Below are 14637 nucleotides of genomic sequence, written 5' to 3'. Positions count from 1 at the left end.
ACCGGTGGAGAGATGTGCGAAGCGATACCTTGTCCCCCAGTATATTTGAACGAGCGTTTGACGTTGCAGAGATGCTATGGTGGTGGTGCGCAAGGGACTGCCACGGATTCGGCACGGAAGCATGGCCGTCAATTACGTGTTATGTCTCGCCTTCCGAAGCGAGCCGGCGTCAATGTCAACAAGACATGGCAATGGTCATCTACGGCATTGATCAAAACAGACTATCTTGACAAACATCGTTGTTTTGGATATATAAAGACCCTAGCTACCCTGATTCAACGCGCTATGCATGTAAATGTGGGGTCTCCACATAGTGTATCTTCCGACAGTGGCAGCTCGGTCCGTGCCATGAAAACATCCGACACCTGATCTACACCATTCAATCAAGACCAGCAATCCTGGATCTCTACCTATCTATTGACTTGCCTCTTTCTCTGGTGCATCAAATGACAGATGAAAGCAGCCTGCTCAGACGAGGTACAAAAAGGGCAAGAACACGACACGGGTTAATCCCACCCTCGACATGCCAAAACTGATAACAAGACTAACGCCATCTCCAGATGCATCAACTGCAAAGCAAAAAGACGCAAATGCGACGAAGCAAAACCCGCCTGCGGCCGCTGCAGCAGCAGGAGCGAAAAATGTGAATGGGCCTCTCGCCTCACCTTCCGGGCTGAAAACGCTCTAGGCGTCGAACCATCATCGCTGCATCGACCGCCGGGACGACCACCCGCGCGTTTTAGGATCAAAGACGTAACCGCAGAGGTTATACGCGACTACCAGCACTATGACCCAGGAGACGACCTCGATGTGTCGGATCAGTCTGATGGTCAGCAAGCAACTGCTCCCAACGACGTGTCGCCGTCTACGGTGCACGACCAGGGTACACCGTATCAGGAACATTTCAACTGGCAGCACAATCCGACTTTCCCGGCTGCAGAGCCTAATCTTACTAGTCTCCGGTCTACTGATTATGTTCCTTTGCCCACTCCAGGAGATCTCGAGTCCATCTGGCACAGTCCTGTCGCCACTACGTATCTAGACGATAGCGTATTCCTGCCAGGCTCAGCATATCTCGATGCGCATTCTACTTTTCGAAGCCACCTTATTCAAGAAGTAAGATCCAATGTGCCGACTCGACAAGCCACGCCTGATCCCACACGCATCGAGCACGTATGGGGAGTGGATGCGGACTACAACCCAGACACCGAGAGCCACATCACAGAGATCGCCACTACTCGCATCAATGCAGTGGAAGAAGAACAAACTCCCGCGAACCCCTCATCAGCCCCCCAGTTATCTCCAGAAGAAGAATTCGCACTTTGGAAAAATTGGTTCGATGAAGTCGCACCTTGGATCGATAAATTCGATCCTGAACGCCATTTCAGACATACACTTCCCGTTATAGCGCGGTCTCACGACCACTTGCGATACTCCATACTTGCGCTATCAGCACGACAGATGGAGCGGAAGAACAATAGTAAACACACGGAGAGGAGTTTATCTCTGTACCAAACAGCCATCCAACTCGTGTTGCCACAGCTACACACGCGCAGCACGCCTGTAATAGCATCATGTGTTGTGCTCTGTGTACTGGAGATGCTGAGCTCGTCGGCAAAAGCCTGGCACCAACATCTCGATGGGTGTGCACATCTGTTGGAAGCTGTGGGCATCAATGGCTTCTCAGGCGGTGTCAATCAAGCGCTCTTTTGGTGCTTCGCAAGGATGGATGTTTGTGGTGGGCTTATCGCATCTTCCAAAACGCTTATACCGGTGGAGCACTGGGCTGACGGTATGGATCTTGATGGTGATGTGGAGCGCTTCCGAGCGGACGGCGGATACAATGTCCACGCGTGCGAAGCGGTGTATCTTGTTGCGCAGATACTCGATTTACTGTCTTTCCATTCAAATCTAGCTGGGAGGGTTGGCGCCACACCGCCCACATGCGCAGACGCCGATGAAGCATACACAGCGCGATGGACTCGACTCTGGTCTCACGTCTCTGCATGGTACGCCGCCCGCCCCGCCGAAATGCTGCCCATATCTTGCTTCTCGACCTCCCCATCTTCTTTTCCGAAGATCCTGTATAGCAACCCGGCCGCCATGTCGGGTAACCAACTCCATCATACGGCGTGTATCTTGCTGCTCCGACACAAGCCTTCAGGCGTTACCGTCACACCCAAGCCCAACTCCATCTTCTGGCACGCGCGCCAAATCTGCGGGATATCGATTAGCAACGATGATCATGCTGCGTGGACGAATGCGATACAGCCGTTGTGGATTGCGGGCCAGTGGATGAGTCATGAGAGTGAGCAGAAGGCGATTTTGCAGCTGCTGGAGAAGATTGAGAAGCAATCAGGGTGGAGTACGAAGTGGAGGGCTGAGGATCTGAAGGAGTTTTGGGGATGAAGATGCAGTTGGTGACTACTGTAGCCTTGTTGGGTCAGCCTTGTCTATTCGCGCGCGCGTGATTGTGTAGTTTGAAAGGGTTCCACGCTGTCTGCTGATGCATGCGCATGTGTTGTCATAATACACAAGGCTTCCAATGAGTGTTGATGCAGTTGGATGCAAGAGCTCAGCCTTGGAGCTCAGCGCCTATTCTTGAAAGCCGCTCGTGTTCACGGGCTTGGCGAAAGTTTTTGGCCCCCCATGTTCAGCCTCATGGATTTGTGTATTGAGATAAAAGCTTCTTCGTTGCTGAGGATTGCGGTAGCAAATTATCCACAATCCGGCATCGATCTAGCCTTGCTGCAACCAGTATTTGTGAGTATGGGCGACAGCTTTGGTTACCTGCGAAATGTATCTGGAAGTCCTTTCCAATTTGCCGTGGTAGAGGCTTGCCAGGCCGACAATGTCAACCTCACTCAGGCTTGCAACCTAACGTTCAGCGCAAACCACCGACTTATTTTGATTGGCGATGTTGGGAGGGGGGCAATGGTGCCACAGCCTGGGATAGCTGGCATTGGTGTAAGTTGAGAAGGATATCAGTCGATGTAGCTCTAACAATGACAGATATTGCTGCTGAAAAACTCGTGTTTGTCACTGGAGAGAATGTATGTGCGTTGCTCAGAAGTCTATAAATGTCCACGGTACCTGAGTGGAGGGTTGTTTTCGCGTCGTCTGGTAAAGCGGTGTTCACAATGGTGGTGGAGTGTTGAAGCGCGACGCGATGACGGCAGGTGCACGGACGTGTCGGGCGCGGCGTTGCTGACTACTACTTGGTTGCTCCATCATCATCACCGGTCGACACTCGTCGAAGCTGGTCGAAGGCGAACACTTAGCTTCTCCCTTATAGACACGAATTACGACTCCAAGGGCACCACTTGTCTTTTAGAAGGATCACGATAACGCCCCGCGCTGGTCGAACGCTGCCTTTGCTGGCCTCGTCGACATTCACAATCACAATCATTGCGCGATACATGCACGACTAATCTAATACTCTCTTCGCAGTCTGGCCAACTAGTACCAACCTCGGATACAACGAGAGTACACCCTCACAAGGACTCCATCTGTTCACTTCCCGATTCGTCGTCTCGAAATCGCCTCACTCGACGGGCCCCGCCACCATGTTCACAAGTTTCACCGGCAACACGCGAAAGGCGCGTCAGGTGAACCTCGGCGGAAAGAAGACAAACCCCTTCGGTCCTCCCGGCTCCGGCGCCGGATCCCAAGCCGCCCTCGACCGCGCACAACAAGACCGGGTGCAACGACAGCGGGAACGAGATACGCTGAATGCGGCCAAGCGGATACAGAAGGTATGGCGGGGTCACTCAGGCAGGAGAGATATGGCCGACGAGCTACGGGGGGCATGGGATCGGGCAGAAGAGTCGGGCGGCTCTTCGCATACCGTGGCATACAGCTCCGAGGACGAAGCCCTGGCCCAGCTACAACGGCTGCTCCGCTTTGCTTCCTCACGGAGTGATGACGATCTGAGACGGATACAACACTATGCATCGCGACAGATGGAAGCAGTCAAGAAGCTGGGCATTGCTTCGAGCGGACCATGGCCGTGGGCATATTTGAGGCTGCAGCGGATATTGCTCGTCGCTATAGAACGGCAGCTTCAGAAGACCTCGACAGTGCAATGGCAACAGATTAGCCCCTCTGTGGTTGTGTTACACTTCCTCGCAGACCAGATACCCGCCGAAACGTCCCAAAACGCCCAAAACTACTACCGCGCCCTCGCGCACGTCGTGTCCACATTTACCTCAATACTTGAAGCGCAAAGTGACGGATCAGACATGAGCGAAATCATAGCAAGGGCAGCTATCTCGCCAATGAAGCGGGTAACCGGATATACACTAGACGCTTACGAAGCCTTTGGCATACATTTCTTGACTCTCCCGCTACTAGCATCAGACTCGACATCACCGTGCCTACACAAGTTCCGCGACTCGCTCGCCGACTCAATCAACTACAAATTACTCGCCAACGCATTGGCAACTCTCTCCAAGAGGGCAGGACTGCAAAGCAAAGCCGAATTGAAGAGCACGTCAAGTCGACTGCGTTTGCTGGGAAACTTCATCTACTTTCACCGCTACGCTCATAACTTTGACACACCTGAAGCGTACGCTATCCACAAAGATTTCGTAGCCGTAGTCTCCGTTCTATTGAACTCTTTACCAGTCAACATCGTTGATGATGGTCATCCAATCGCCGAGCTTTCGGAAGATGGCATCGAACAAGACTCCGAATCAGTGTCTGGTTTCTTGAAAGAGCAAGTCGGCTCGCTGGTGCACCAGGAGGGCATTGGTAGTCTTCTAGCCGGATCTTCGCAGTCAGCCGAAGCTTCGGATGATGAGAAGATTGATGAAGCACGCCAGCTCGCAAACTACGCCCTCGCATTACTTCGATTCTTCCCCCGTCGAGGTGACGAAATACGGATGTGGCTGTACATTGGTCCATCGGAAGCATCTGAAAAGAGTACAAAGAAGCTTCCGGCGATCAGGTACTTCTGGGAGGCGTCAAAACGATCATCAGTCTTCAGCACAATCTTCAAGGACTCCAGGGCAGCTATTGGACTTTTGAAGCCAAAGTCATCGAACATGAACGGATCCGACCGCCCGGGAACGTCGGGACTGACACATCACGGTTTCTGGCAGCCAGCGCAGCAGCAAGTCGACCGCGATGCAACCACTACCGATGAGTGGCGGGTTATTCTTGTGTTCTTGGAACTATACACCTTTGTGCTTAAAGTCACCGATGATGAGGAGTTCTTCACGTCTGGACAAAAGGACGTATACTCTGGTCAAATCCGCGACAGTGGCTTACCCCTGACTGAAGTAAAGGATCTAACAACCTTCCTCAAGAACCTGGGTTTCACACTTTACTTCAACGCAGTAGACATTACAAATTCAGACGAGGACACTAGAAGCAATGGTACAAGTCTCAACTACTTCAATCCGCAAGTAATGGACAGCCAAGCCCAAAAAGAGCATGCTGAGCCATCGATAGGTGGTGTCGCAGGCTTGAGGATCGATTACGTGAAAGGTCTAGTCACTGGATTGCTCCGTATGGTGTACGAACGGGACTCGCGACGCAAGTTCCTGCCTGCAGACCACTGGTTGATGGTTTCGCGGTTTGATATGACTGGATTCATTCCTGCCGTAGTCGAAGAGGAGGAATCGCGACATAAGATCCAAGAGGAAGACGCAGACGATCTCGATGATCTGGAAGAAGAGGAGTTTGATGATACGCCACAGCTCATTGGCACTAGTCGAACGCAACAACAACGACGCTTGGAGAAGCTACAACGGCAGCAGCGCAAGGCTTCACGCAGACGGTACTTGCAAGCGGTGGCGCCTCGTCTCGAAATTTTGCAAAATATGCCCTTCTTTATACCCTTTACCACTCGAGTCCAGATCTTCCGCGAGTTTGTCAAACTAGACATGATCAAACGAAGAGGGTCTGCGGATCCAGAATTCTGGCGATTCAGAACGATGCAGCAGCCAAACGCACGAAGTCAGTTGGAGAAACACACTGCAAGGATCAGGAGAGAGAACGAGTTCGATGATGCTTTTGAGCAGTTTTATGAGTTGGGCCAAGGCTTGAAGGAGCCGATCCAGATTACCTTTATGGATCAGTTTGGCGCTCCCGAAGCTGGTATCGACGGCGGCGGAGTCACCAAGGAGTTTCTAACCAGCGTTACCAGCCGAGCGTTCATGCCAACAGACTACATTGACATGTTTGTCGAAAATGACCAGCACCTCCTTTACCCTAATCCCGCCGCCCTCGAAGAACACAAAGAAGCCCTCCGCCAAGCCGGCATCCGTGAAGGCTCCCAGGAATACCGCGCACAAATTACCGAGCTCCTCCAACGCTACGAGTTCCTCGGCCGCATCATCGGCAAATGTCTTTATGAAGGTATCTTGGTCGACGTCAACTTCGCCCCCTTCTTCCTCCGCAAATGGGCTCTAACAGGCGGCACGGGCTCCGCCCCCAACGAATCTGGCTACCGCCCCACGCTCAACGATCTCCGTGACCTAGACGAAGAACTCTACCAAGGCCTGCACAAGCTCAAAACCTACCCCGGCGACGTCGAAGATTTCTCCCTCAACTTCACCGTCACCGACACGGTTGTCGTTGACCACACAACCTCACCCAAGAAGACCAAAGCCATAACCAAGGACCTGAAAGCCGATGGCTCCAACACCCCCGTCACTAATCAAAACCGTCTTGTCTACATTAGCTACATGGCGCGTCACCGCCTGCAAAACCAACCGTACGCCCAAACTGCCGCCTTCCTGCGTGGTCTAAGTACAATGATCCAACCCTCGTGGCTCTCCATGTTCAACGCGTCTGAACTCCAAACCCTCATCTCAGGAACCCGCACACAAATCGACATTGACGACCTACGCCGCAACACCCTTTACGGCGGCACCTATGTAATCGGCGATGACGGACTCGAACACCCCACCATCCAACTCTTCTGGAAGTGCATGGTTGAAATGAGTGACGATGAACGACGGGCTGTGCTCAAGTTTGTGACGAGTACGCCGAGGGCGCCGTTGTTGGGGTTTGGGACGCTGAATCCGAGGTTTAGTATTAGGGATGCGGGGAGAGATCAGAGTAGATTGCCGAGTACGAGTACGTGTGTTAATCTTTTGAAGTTGCCAATGTATGAGGATGAGGAGACGCTCAAGGAGAAGCTTTTGTATAGCGTCTTTTCGGGCGCTGGGTTCGATTTGAGCTAGGTTGGAGTGTGTGTGTGGTGGACTGGGAGATGCGTACAAGTAGGGTCGCAGGGAGGAAGACTGCCGTCTCTATGAAGGAGAAGGATATTTTGTACAGATTATTCTGACGATCAGACTTACAAATAAGCGCCCTTTTTCTTGCACACGTGGTTGTACTCTAAATCTTACGGATACCTAGCTTTCTCATGACTTGATAAGATGACCTTGCCTTATTTCTTAGAAGATTTAACCGCCTCGGCATAACAGGCGAGACGTTCAGGGTACGTTTTTTGAACTAGGAGACTAATCGGATCAATACAATATGCCACATAGATCGGGAGATCAAACTCCACTTGTGCCACGGCCCTTGACGCGACTAGTCTTGCTAGTGTGCAGCCGTTAGGTTAGCTTACCCTTGATTGTTGCATCCGCCTCTTTGAACAAGTTGACGTACTAACAGGCGCCCGTTGTGGTCTGTGTGGAAGGGCGCCAGCAAGATTATCCGGGGATCATTGCTAGTAGCGAAGTTGTGTGTCGCAATTGACAATTTAGGTAATTTAATCCGTAGCGCAACAACAAAACTCTAGATACGAATAGGTGCACATCACCGTCAACTACAAGACTAGTAACGCACTTGCCCATACACACTGGAAAGCCGACATTTACTACTGCCCACAGTCTAGAGTAGCGGTGCGTTTTAATTATTTCTTAATGTTCGTACGGTCCCATTGTACATGCACATGCAGTACTTAGCAACGAGCTTCACTCCCACACTTTTCCCTTTGAGATGGCGTCATCCCTCAAAGTTTGATTAGAGGCGGTAGTCGGCCTTTTTGCAATCTATGGGTCGTCGGCGCTATGACGCCTTAGCCCTTCATGCCCGCGTTGTACGACGTCGGTCTAAGCTTTCTGTGCCAAGGAATCATCCGCACGATCATGTACGCTGCCCCCTTCTCACGGTTGGGAATAGACGAATCCCGGAGTAAGGGTCCAGTAGACAAAGGATTGTGTAGCTTGTTGGAACAACTCCCCAGCTCTGGGGTTCTTATCTGGGTTGCGTCGCTCAACGAGACTACGTAGAAGAGACAGTGCAAGAAGGATCGACAAGTTTGTACGAAAGGCCCGTTATATATTTCTCCCTCTCCTTCGTGTTCATGTTTGGTAGGGAGAAATACGATGTGCACGTCCAGCCGCAGGTTATATCACGCCGTTCCTAAAATAAACACGCCTCCTGCGTGATACCATGTCTATCCTGATGATATCGCTGACGTCGGATACGAGGTACAGTGTTGTCTTTGTACATATAAGGCCTTACTTCTCTGCTTTCCAATAAAAATCACTCAAGCTCTCCATTCGCCAAGCACAGTCGTTACTACCACCCACCCACCCACACACACCAACAAACCACCTTACTTCGACAACAAAACAATCACCATGCGCTTCACCATCGCCACCATGACCGCCATGGCCGCCTCTGCCAGTGCCACCGTACTCCCGCGCTCCGACCTCGGCGGCTGGAACGTATCCTACGTGCAGAGCGGCGGAGCCGACAGAACACACTCGGAGCACGTGTACGGCGTGTACGCCAACGCGGAGCTCGCGGACAATATTGCCGTCGACTGCCTCTCGCAGACGACGAGCGATGGAAAGGTTTTCTCGGGAAACGATCCTACGACCCTGACCTGCACTCCTGCGTCGTTTAGCTACGTGTACAACACCGCTGGTATGTGTGGCATTCTCCTTCCAAATTCCTTTCTTTCGAGTCGTTGAGCGTCGAGTTGTGCGTGTGTGCGTGCTCGTTTTTTTATTGTCGTTGTCGGTTTGCTGACTAGAACTTGCGATTAGATTCTACTTTGACCCTTACGCAGACTGTGGAGCTCAGCGATACTAATGTTACTGTTATGGGTACCTCGCAGCCCTTTACTACTAAGCTCGATCCTATTCGCGGAAAGGGTGGATCCGCTCACAACATCACTTTCCAGGCTACGACTGGTGTGGCGTAGATGGCTTGATCGGAGACTTGCAAAGCTTTGCGGGAAGGGAGGTAAAGAACCAGACAGATTATGTCGGGGGCCAACAGTCGGAATGTACATCTAAAGGGGAGAAAAGTTGCACCATCATAGAAGCCAATATCATCAAAGACAGAGACGAAGGAAGTTAATAACTTGACAAGATTTTGGAATTGAGTTCCCCATCTGCAGTTGCTCTTTCTCTTTTTGAGACGTGAGGTTTTTCACTTGCTTGACGTCGAAATCTATGTAGATATCGTGAGGACCGATGTGACAATCATTGTAGAGACCGATGCTAGAGAGTGTAGTGCGAATCGACGTTGTAGCTTAAATATTTAGCGATATTTGAAACTTCTATTGTAGGTTAGCGCAGTTGTCGAAAGATGATTGTATCAATCTCGGTCGAGGTTCTTTTCTAGTGACGACTCGGTGGCTTGGGTTGAATATTTCATGGTTGTTGAAAGCAGTGCTGGATAGATGCTGAGAATGAGAGTATCGACTATGCGCAACGCATAGCTGCCGCGCATCTGTGCGAGAATGCGTGCTATCGCTGCTCCCAGCTGCAAACAAGGTGCAGGGAATCATTTACACTTGTTACTATACTTTTATTGTTGGTTGATATGGAAGCCACAAGACTCCTTTTCTTTGATGATACAGCTAATCTGTTTGCTAATTGCCATACGGACATCGCGATCTCCGAATTTCCATGCCATGATTTTGCGAAATGTTGCCACGAACTGCAAGTGAAGGGGTTGCAACGCCGATATCAAAGGTGTTGTAGAGGTGTCGCAGACGTGTTGCTGGTGCTGTACAGACGAGAGAGACCCCACGCTCGGCAAACCTGCCTCGGACTCTGGTGGGGTGGTGAAAGAACGTTAGTGGGGCAGAGCTCGCGACGTCATGTTCGAGCTGGGCAAGCTCCACCGACCATCTGTACATGCGGACTGCTGTCGTCCGAAGAAATTCATAAGAACCCCGAGTCCGTATTGCGCGCTTAGAGAATAACAAGAAGTTCTCTGTACATACGCATCAAGCTTCACCACATTAGCAACCCAGTCAGAATGCCAGGAGACGGAGATGACCGCGCTGCGCTAGTCAACCGACAGCTGCCAGAGATGACACTGTCAACAGCAGACAACCCTCTCACAGCGCCCAAACCACCCCCACACGACCTTTCTACCGCACAAAGAGCTCAGTATAGGTTCCAGGTCAAGGGAAACGCAGTTAGTACGTGAACATCTGCAGGGTAGCATACTCGCCTGTCCCACCCCATGCACTATACACTTGAACGTCCAGCTAACCAATTATGTCCTAGTCACTGGTGGCGCAGGTACACTTGCACTTGAAGCCGCGCAGGCGCTCCTCGAACATGGTGCTACAGGCTTGGCCCTATGGGACATGAACCCGGATCAAGCATTCGAAAGCGTCAAGAAACTCCATGCCAAGTTTCCCCACGCGCGCATCATGACCGAAGCCGTCGATGTGCGCGACGAGAAAGCCATTGCATCGGCCGTAGAAAGCTCCGTCAAGGTGCTGGGCAGTATAGACATGCTATGCTGCTTTGCGGGCGTCGTAGGCTGCACACACGCCATAGAAATGGCTGCCGACGAATGGCGGCGCACACACGACATCAATCTCACAGGCTCTTTTCTCTGCGCGCAGGCTGTTGCGAAGCAATTGCGCGCTCAAGGGACTGGAGGGAGCATCACCTTTACTGCGAGTATTTCTGCGCATCATACAAACTACCCACAGCCGCAATGTGCATACAACTCGTCCAAGACAGCGTTGCTATCGCTGGCAAAGAGCTTGGCTGCTGAGTGGAGTAGCTTTGGCATCAGAGTTAACTGCTTGAGCCCAGGCTACATGGACACGATACTTAACGACGGTGATGGTTTGATTAGAGCGCGCAAGAGCTGGAATGAGAGGAATCCGATGGGCCGTATGGGTCATCCGTGGGAACTGACAGGGCCCCTGGTGTTGCTATGTAGTAACGCGGGACGGTATATAAATGGAACAGACATTATCGTGGACGGAGGAGCCATGGTGTTCTGATCGAAGGAAACATTGGCTCATCCCTCAGACAATTATTAATCATTATAACTGTTCTATCAAATCAAGTCTGTCGAACCAAGCAAGATAGTCTTGAGGACGTGGTCATTCCTGACCGTGTAGCACTAAGCGGCGCGAAGTTGCCTGACCGGAGCACTTTGCTCTCAATAAAAGGCCTCCCTACTGTGGAGTCAAAATGGACTGACATTTCTTTTAGTCTAATGGTCATCGAAGCTTATAATGTTCTCCGACAACTGTCACTGGGCGCTTCATCCAACATGAGCTACCCTAATGAAATGGCATGGCAACAAGCGTACGAAACGCTCAGGGCACATTTCGAGATTGAGTATTTGCAACACTGCGACCAGAATATTCCCATACAACGCATGGCGTATCTTATTGGCAAGCTAATTCCCAGCAAATTCGACTTCGTCACTCGCCAGATATGGCTACGACACCACGCTTCGACGCTTGCCACTACGCCTTCGTCTCTACGAACAAACAAGGCGCGTCAAGGAACAGAAAGAGACCTCCTTGACACGTCCAAAACCCTAGGAATCAGCAACCACTTCCAAGTCCTAGCGCGGACAGGGCGTGGATGTTGGCAAATTCTTGCCTTGCAAATGGATTCCTTTATGAGGCAGGCTCGAATTGGACGCTCTTGAGCAGACTGAGGGAGAAGGCAATGGAATCGAGGGATTCCGCATCAGCAGGAGGCAAAGGAGACGTCGTCATGGGAATTGAGCCAGGGCAGAGCTTTGATGTGGAGACGGCGACCACTGTTAAGATAAGTGATCTACTTACGAAGCACAACTGCCCTCAATTATGGACCCAATTACGAATACATTTAACTATCTATATTGAGACTCAACGATGGACAATACAGATTTGGGGAGCTTCTGAGCTCTGGGTTCCTGGATCTCTGACATGTGCAATTCTACAATAAACTTAGTCTATAATTATACATCCGAATGTCTCTATAAATTGATCGGTCATTTCGGAAAGATGTAATAAATCGAGGTAAAAACATGACAACATATCCTTGGTGTGATTGCAGCCAAAGCTGTTACCATGTCAGAAGAGGACATTGAACTTCCAGCCGACTTTGTAGATTCTCGCCCCAAACACGAACGCTGTGCCTGCGATGCAGAGAACACCAGAGAATACTTTGACTCCCGTCCATCTTCCATTCTCCCTGTCCAGGATCGCGCCAGCAATAGGCGACGTCGTTAACGCTCCAATGCTGTTGACGAAGAACACCAGTCCCGTCCTGAATCCAATTTGCTCTATTGGAGAAATTTGTGCTACCAGACCCGCTATCAGGGAGACATAAGCGCCGGAGAAGAATCCATATAGAACTGAATACGCGATATGTGCAGCATCGTTTCTGCCGGATGGAAGCCACAAGGCTAAGGTACTTGTTCCAGTGGCGAACGCAGCCAAGGTGAAGACGTTGTATTTTCCGATACGGTCGGCTAGATATCCGGTGAGGAGACGACCAAAGAGACTGTGTGCAAAGCCACCATCAGCCAATGCTTGCAGGAAAGAAATGGAAATTTGGGGGCGTACCTAGCAGCATTGAACATGGCGACGAGGTATTGTGCTATACCTCGGCTCATCCCATTGGCCGTAGCTTCCACCACAAAGTAGTTGATGGGAATAAACATGCCGAATGTGAATAAACACAGTCCGGCGTTGAGAGCAAGGAATTCTGGCTCATGGAATGGCGCGACAAGTTGTTTTCTGGTGACAACCTGCCGATTGGGAGGAAATCGAGACTTGACAGTCAAGCAAGCGAGAATAAGCAAGAAGAGGATCAGAAAAGCAGCGATACGCAATGTCCATGCAAAACCCACGGACGGAATGAGGCGACTAGTCATGATGGGAAAGACGATGCCGCCGACGCTAGACCCAGTGGAAAGGATGCCATAGGCTATACCACGTTTCTTATCGAACCAGCTGGCGATGGCATTGAGAGCTTCAGTAGGGTTAGAAACCGTGACTCTCATCATGATTTTCACAAACTGAGACACTGACCTGGCTGGAATATAAGTGAAACGCCGATAGCACTACAGACACTTTGAGAAAGCATGATTTGATAGTACTTTGTCGAGATGGACGTCATCATCAATCCGAAGACATGGAGGAAGGACCCAACGAATATCAGGTATCGTGGCCCGTAACGATCGTAAAGTCTGCCAACGATTGGACCCTAAATGACGATCAGAATCCTGTAGGTAGTCCGCTTGGATATGCATACTTACCATAGCGAACATGAAGAATATCTGCAAGGAGGGGATCCAGGATATTGTTCCTGGCGAATATTGCTGCAGAAGCTCTGTTTGATAGTACTGCTGAAAAGTGCCAATGCCTAGAAGAGACGCGTTGTCAGCGTCCAGAAGCGAGAGAGCAGTGTAATCAAATGAACATACTGTTGTTCCACCCGAAACTGCAGAAGGAGGTACACCAGGCACCAAACACTACTAGCCACGCATTCAGACCACCATCTGGAGCCTTACTCGAAGTCGATGCTAAGATAGGACCGGAGTTGGCCTTTTCGTACGACTCGCCCACTTGTGGAGTCTGACTGATCCCCGGAGGAATCGCTTTGTGTAAGTCGAATGTGCTGGTGATGCTGAAATTGTGAATAGACATGCTGAACTGCGAACTTGGTCAAATGCTGGGAGTCCCGATCTTACACACAAATAAAACTTCCCAGAGCTACGGCGTCGATATTGTTGTTGATGTCGTCGTTAGTAGCGTAGCTTTTATAAGACAAGTCCAAGCTCACTTGCTGGTCCGTCGGAAACTTTACCATGGCCGGAACAAAACATTTTGTGATGCCTTATCTCGGCTCGGGCAGGATTGTGTTGTATAGCATATAGTTGGTAAGCCAGCGTCGCAGAGCACAGCCAATCAAGTGGAGCCACTGTGATATGGCAGACATGCATTCTCTTCGGCGCGGCGAACATTGCATCGCCGAGACAGCGCTTCTTGGACCACAAGCCAGTTTCAATTCCCAGTTAGGTTCCGCATGTGCCGCCACTGGATCTAGGTAATGTGATCGGATGCGTCTAGTCCCGCAGCTTTTGCTTGGCATGGAGTAACTTTCCTAAACAAGACTAAGACTGAAGGATATGTGGGTATCAAGTAAGCAACTCAATCTAGTGATCACTCGCTACCAGTTCTTTACCAAAGCTCTTCGAATGGCTACAGTGGCACACGGTTGCGGAGTGTACGACATCTCCGAACACCGAATACGGGCCGAATACGGAGTGTATCTGTCTGTATGATGCATGACGGATGTTTACTCTGGGACATTGATATGTTGATGGTTATAAAAAGATAGGCCATATCGCTGATGAGTTCAGCTGTCTTCTGGCTATCATAAAAACACAATCTCAGAG

At 50.7% G+C, this 14637-nt stretch overlaps 5 protein-coding genes across 5 annotated transcripts; 4 read left to right on the top strand and 1 right to left on the bottom strand.

The window, feature by feature from the left end:
- Window positions 1-295: 295 nt before the first annotated feature.
- AA0111_g10044 (hypothetical protein) lies at window positions 296-2409 on the top strand (the record flags this gene model as incomplete). Its single annotated transcript, XM_028643750.1, has 2 exons — window positions 296-339; window positions 561-2409. 2 exons carry the CDS (start codon window positions 296-298, stop codon window positions 2407-2409), a joined length of 1893 nt encoding a protein of 630 aa, XP_028502370.1.
- A 1157-nt stretch (window positions 2410-3566) lies between these two features.
- On the top strand, window positions 3567-7193 carry AA0111_g10043 (hypothetical protein; the record flags this gene model as incomplete). Its single annotated transcript, XM_028643749.1, has 1 exon — window positions 3567-7193. One exon carries the CDS (start codon window positions 3567-3569, stop codon window positions 7191-7193), a length of 3627 nt encoding a protein of 1208 aa, XP_028502405.1.
- A 1413-nt stretch (window positions 7194-8606) lies between these two features.
- AA0111_g10042 (hypothetical protein) lies at window positions 8607-9175 on the top strand (the record flags this gene model as incomplete). Its single annotated transcript, XM_028643748.1, has 2 exons — window positions 8607-8895; window positions 9018-9175. The coding sequence occupies 2 exons, from the start codon at window positions 8607-8609 to the stop codon at window positions 9173-9175; spliced, it is 447 nt and encodes a 148-aa protein (XP_028502372.1).
- A 1067-nt stretch (window positions 9176-10242) lies between these two features.
- On the top strand, window positions 10243-11233 carry AA0111_g10041 (hypothetical protein; the record flags this gene model as incomplete). Its single annotated transcript, XM_028643747.1, has 2 exons — window positions 10243-10408; window positions 10497-11233. 2 exons carry the CDS (start codon window positions 10243-10245, stop codon window positions 11231-11233), a joined length of 903 nt encoding a protein of 300 aa, XP_028502406.1.
- A 1071-nt stretch (window positions 11234-12304) lies between these two features.
- Window positions 12305-13885, bottom strand: AA0111_g10040 (hypothetical protein; the record flags this gene model as incomplete). Its single annotated transcript, XM_028643746.1, has 5 exons — window positions 12305-12737; window positions 12800-13208; window positions 13268-13442; window positions 13495-13601; window positions 13663-13885. The coding sequence occupies 5 exons, from the start codon at window positions 13883-13885 to the stop codon at window positions 12305-12307; spliced, it is 1347 nt and encodes a 448-aa protein (XP_028502373.1).
- Window positions 13886-14637: the final 752 nt, after the last annotated feature.

The sequence above is a fragment of the Alternaria arborescens genome, assembly GCF_004154835.1.
Source record: "Alternaria arborescens strain FERA 675 chromosome Unknown contig_31, whole genome shotgun sequence".
NCBI classification, from domain to species: domain Eukaryota; kingdom Fungi; phylum Ascomycota; class Dothideomycetes; order Pleosporales; family Pleosporaceae; genus Alternaria; species Alternaria arborescens.
Note: the sequence above shows the minus strand (reverse complement) of the source record. Positions and strands in the feature narration are given on the sequence as shown.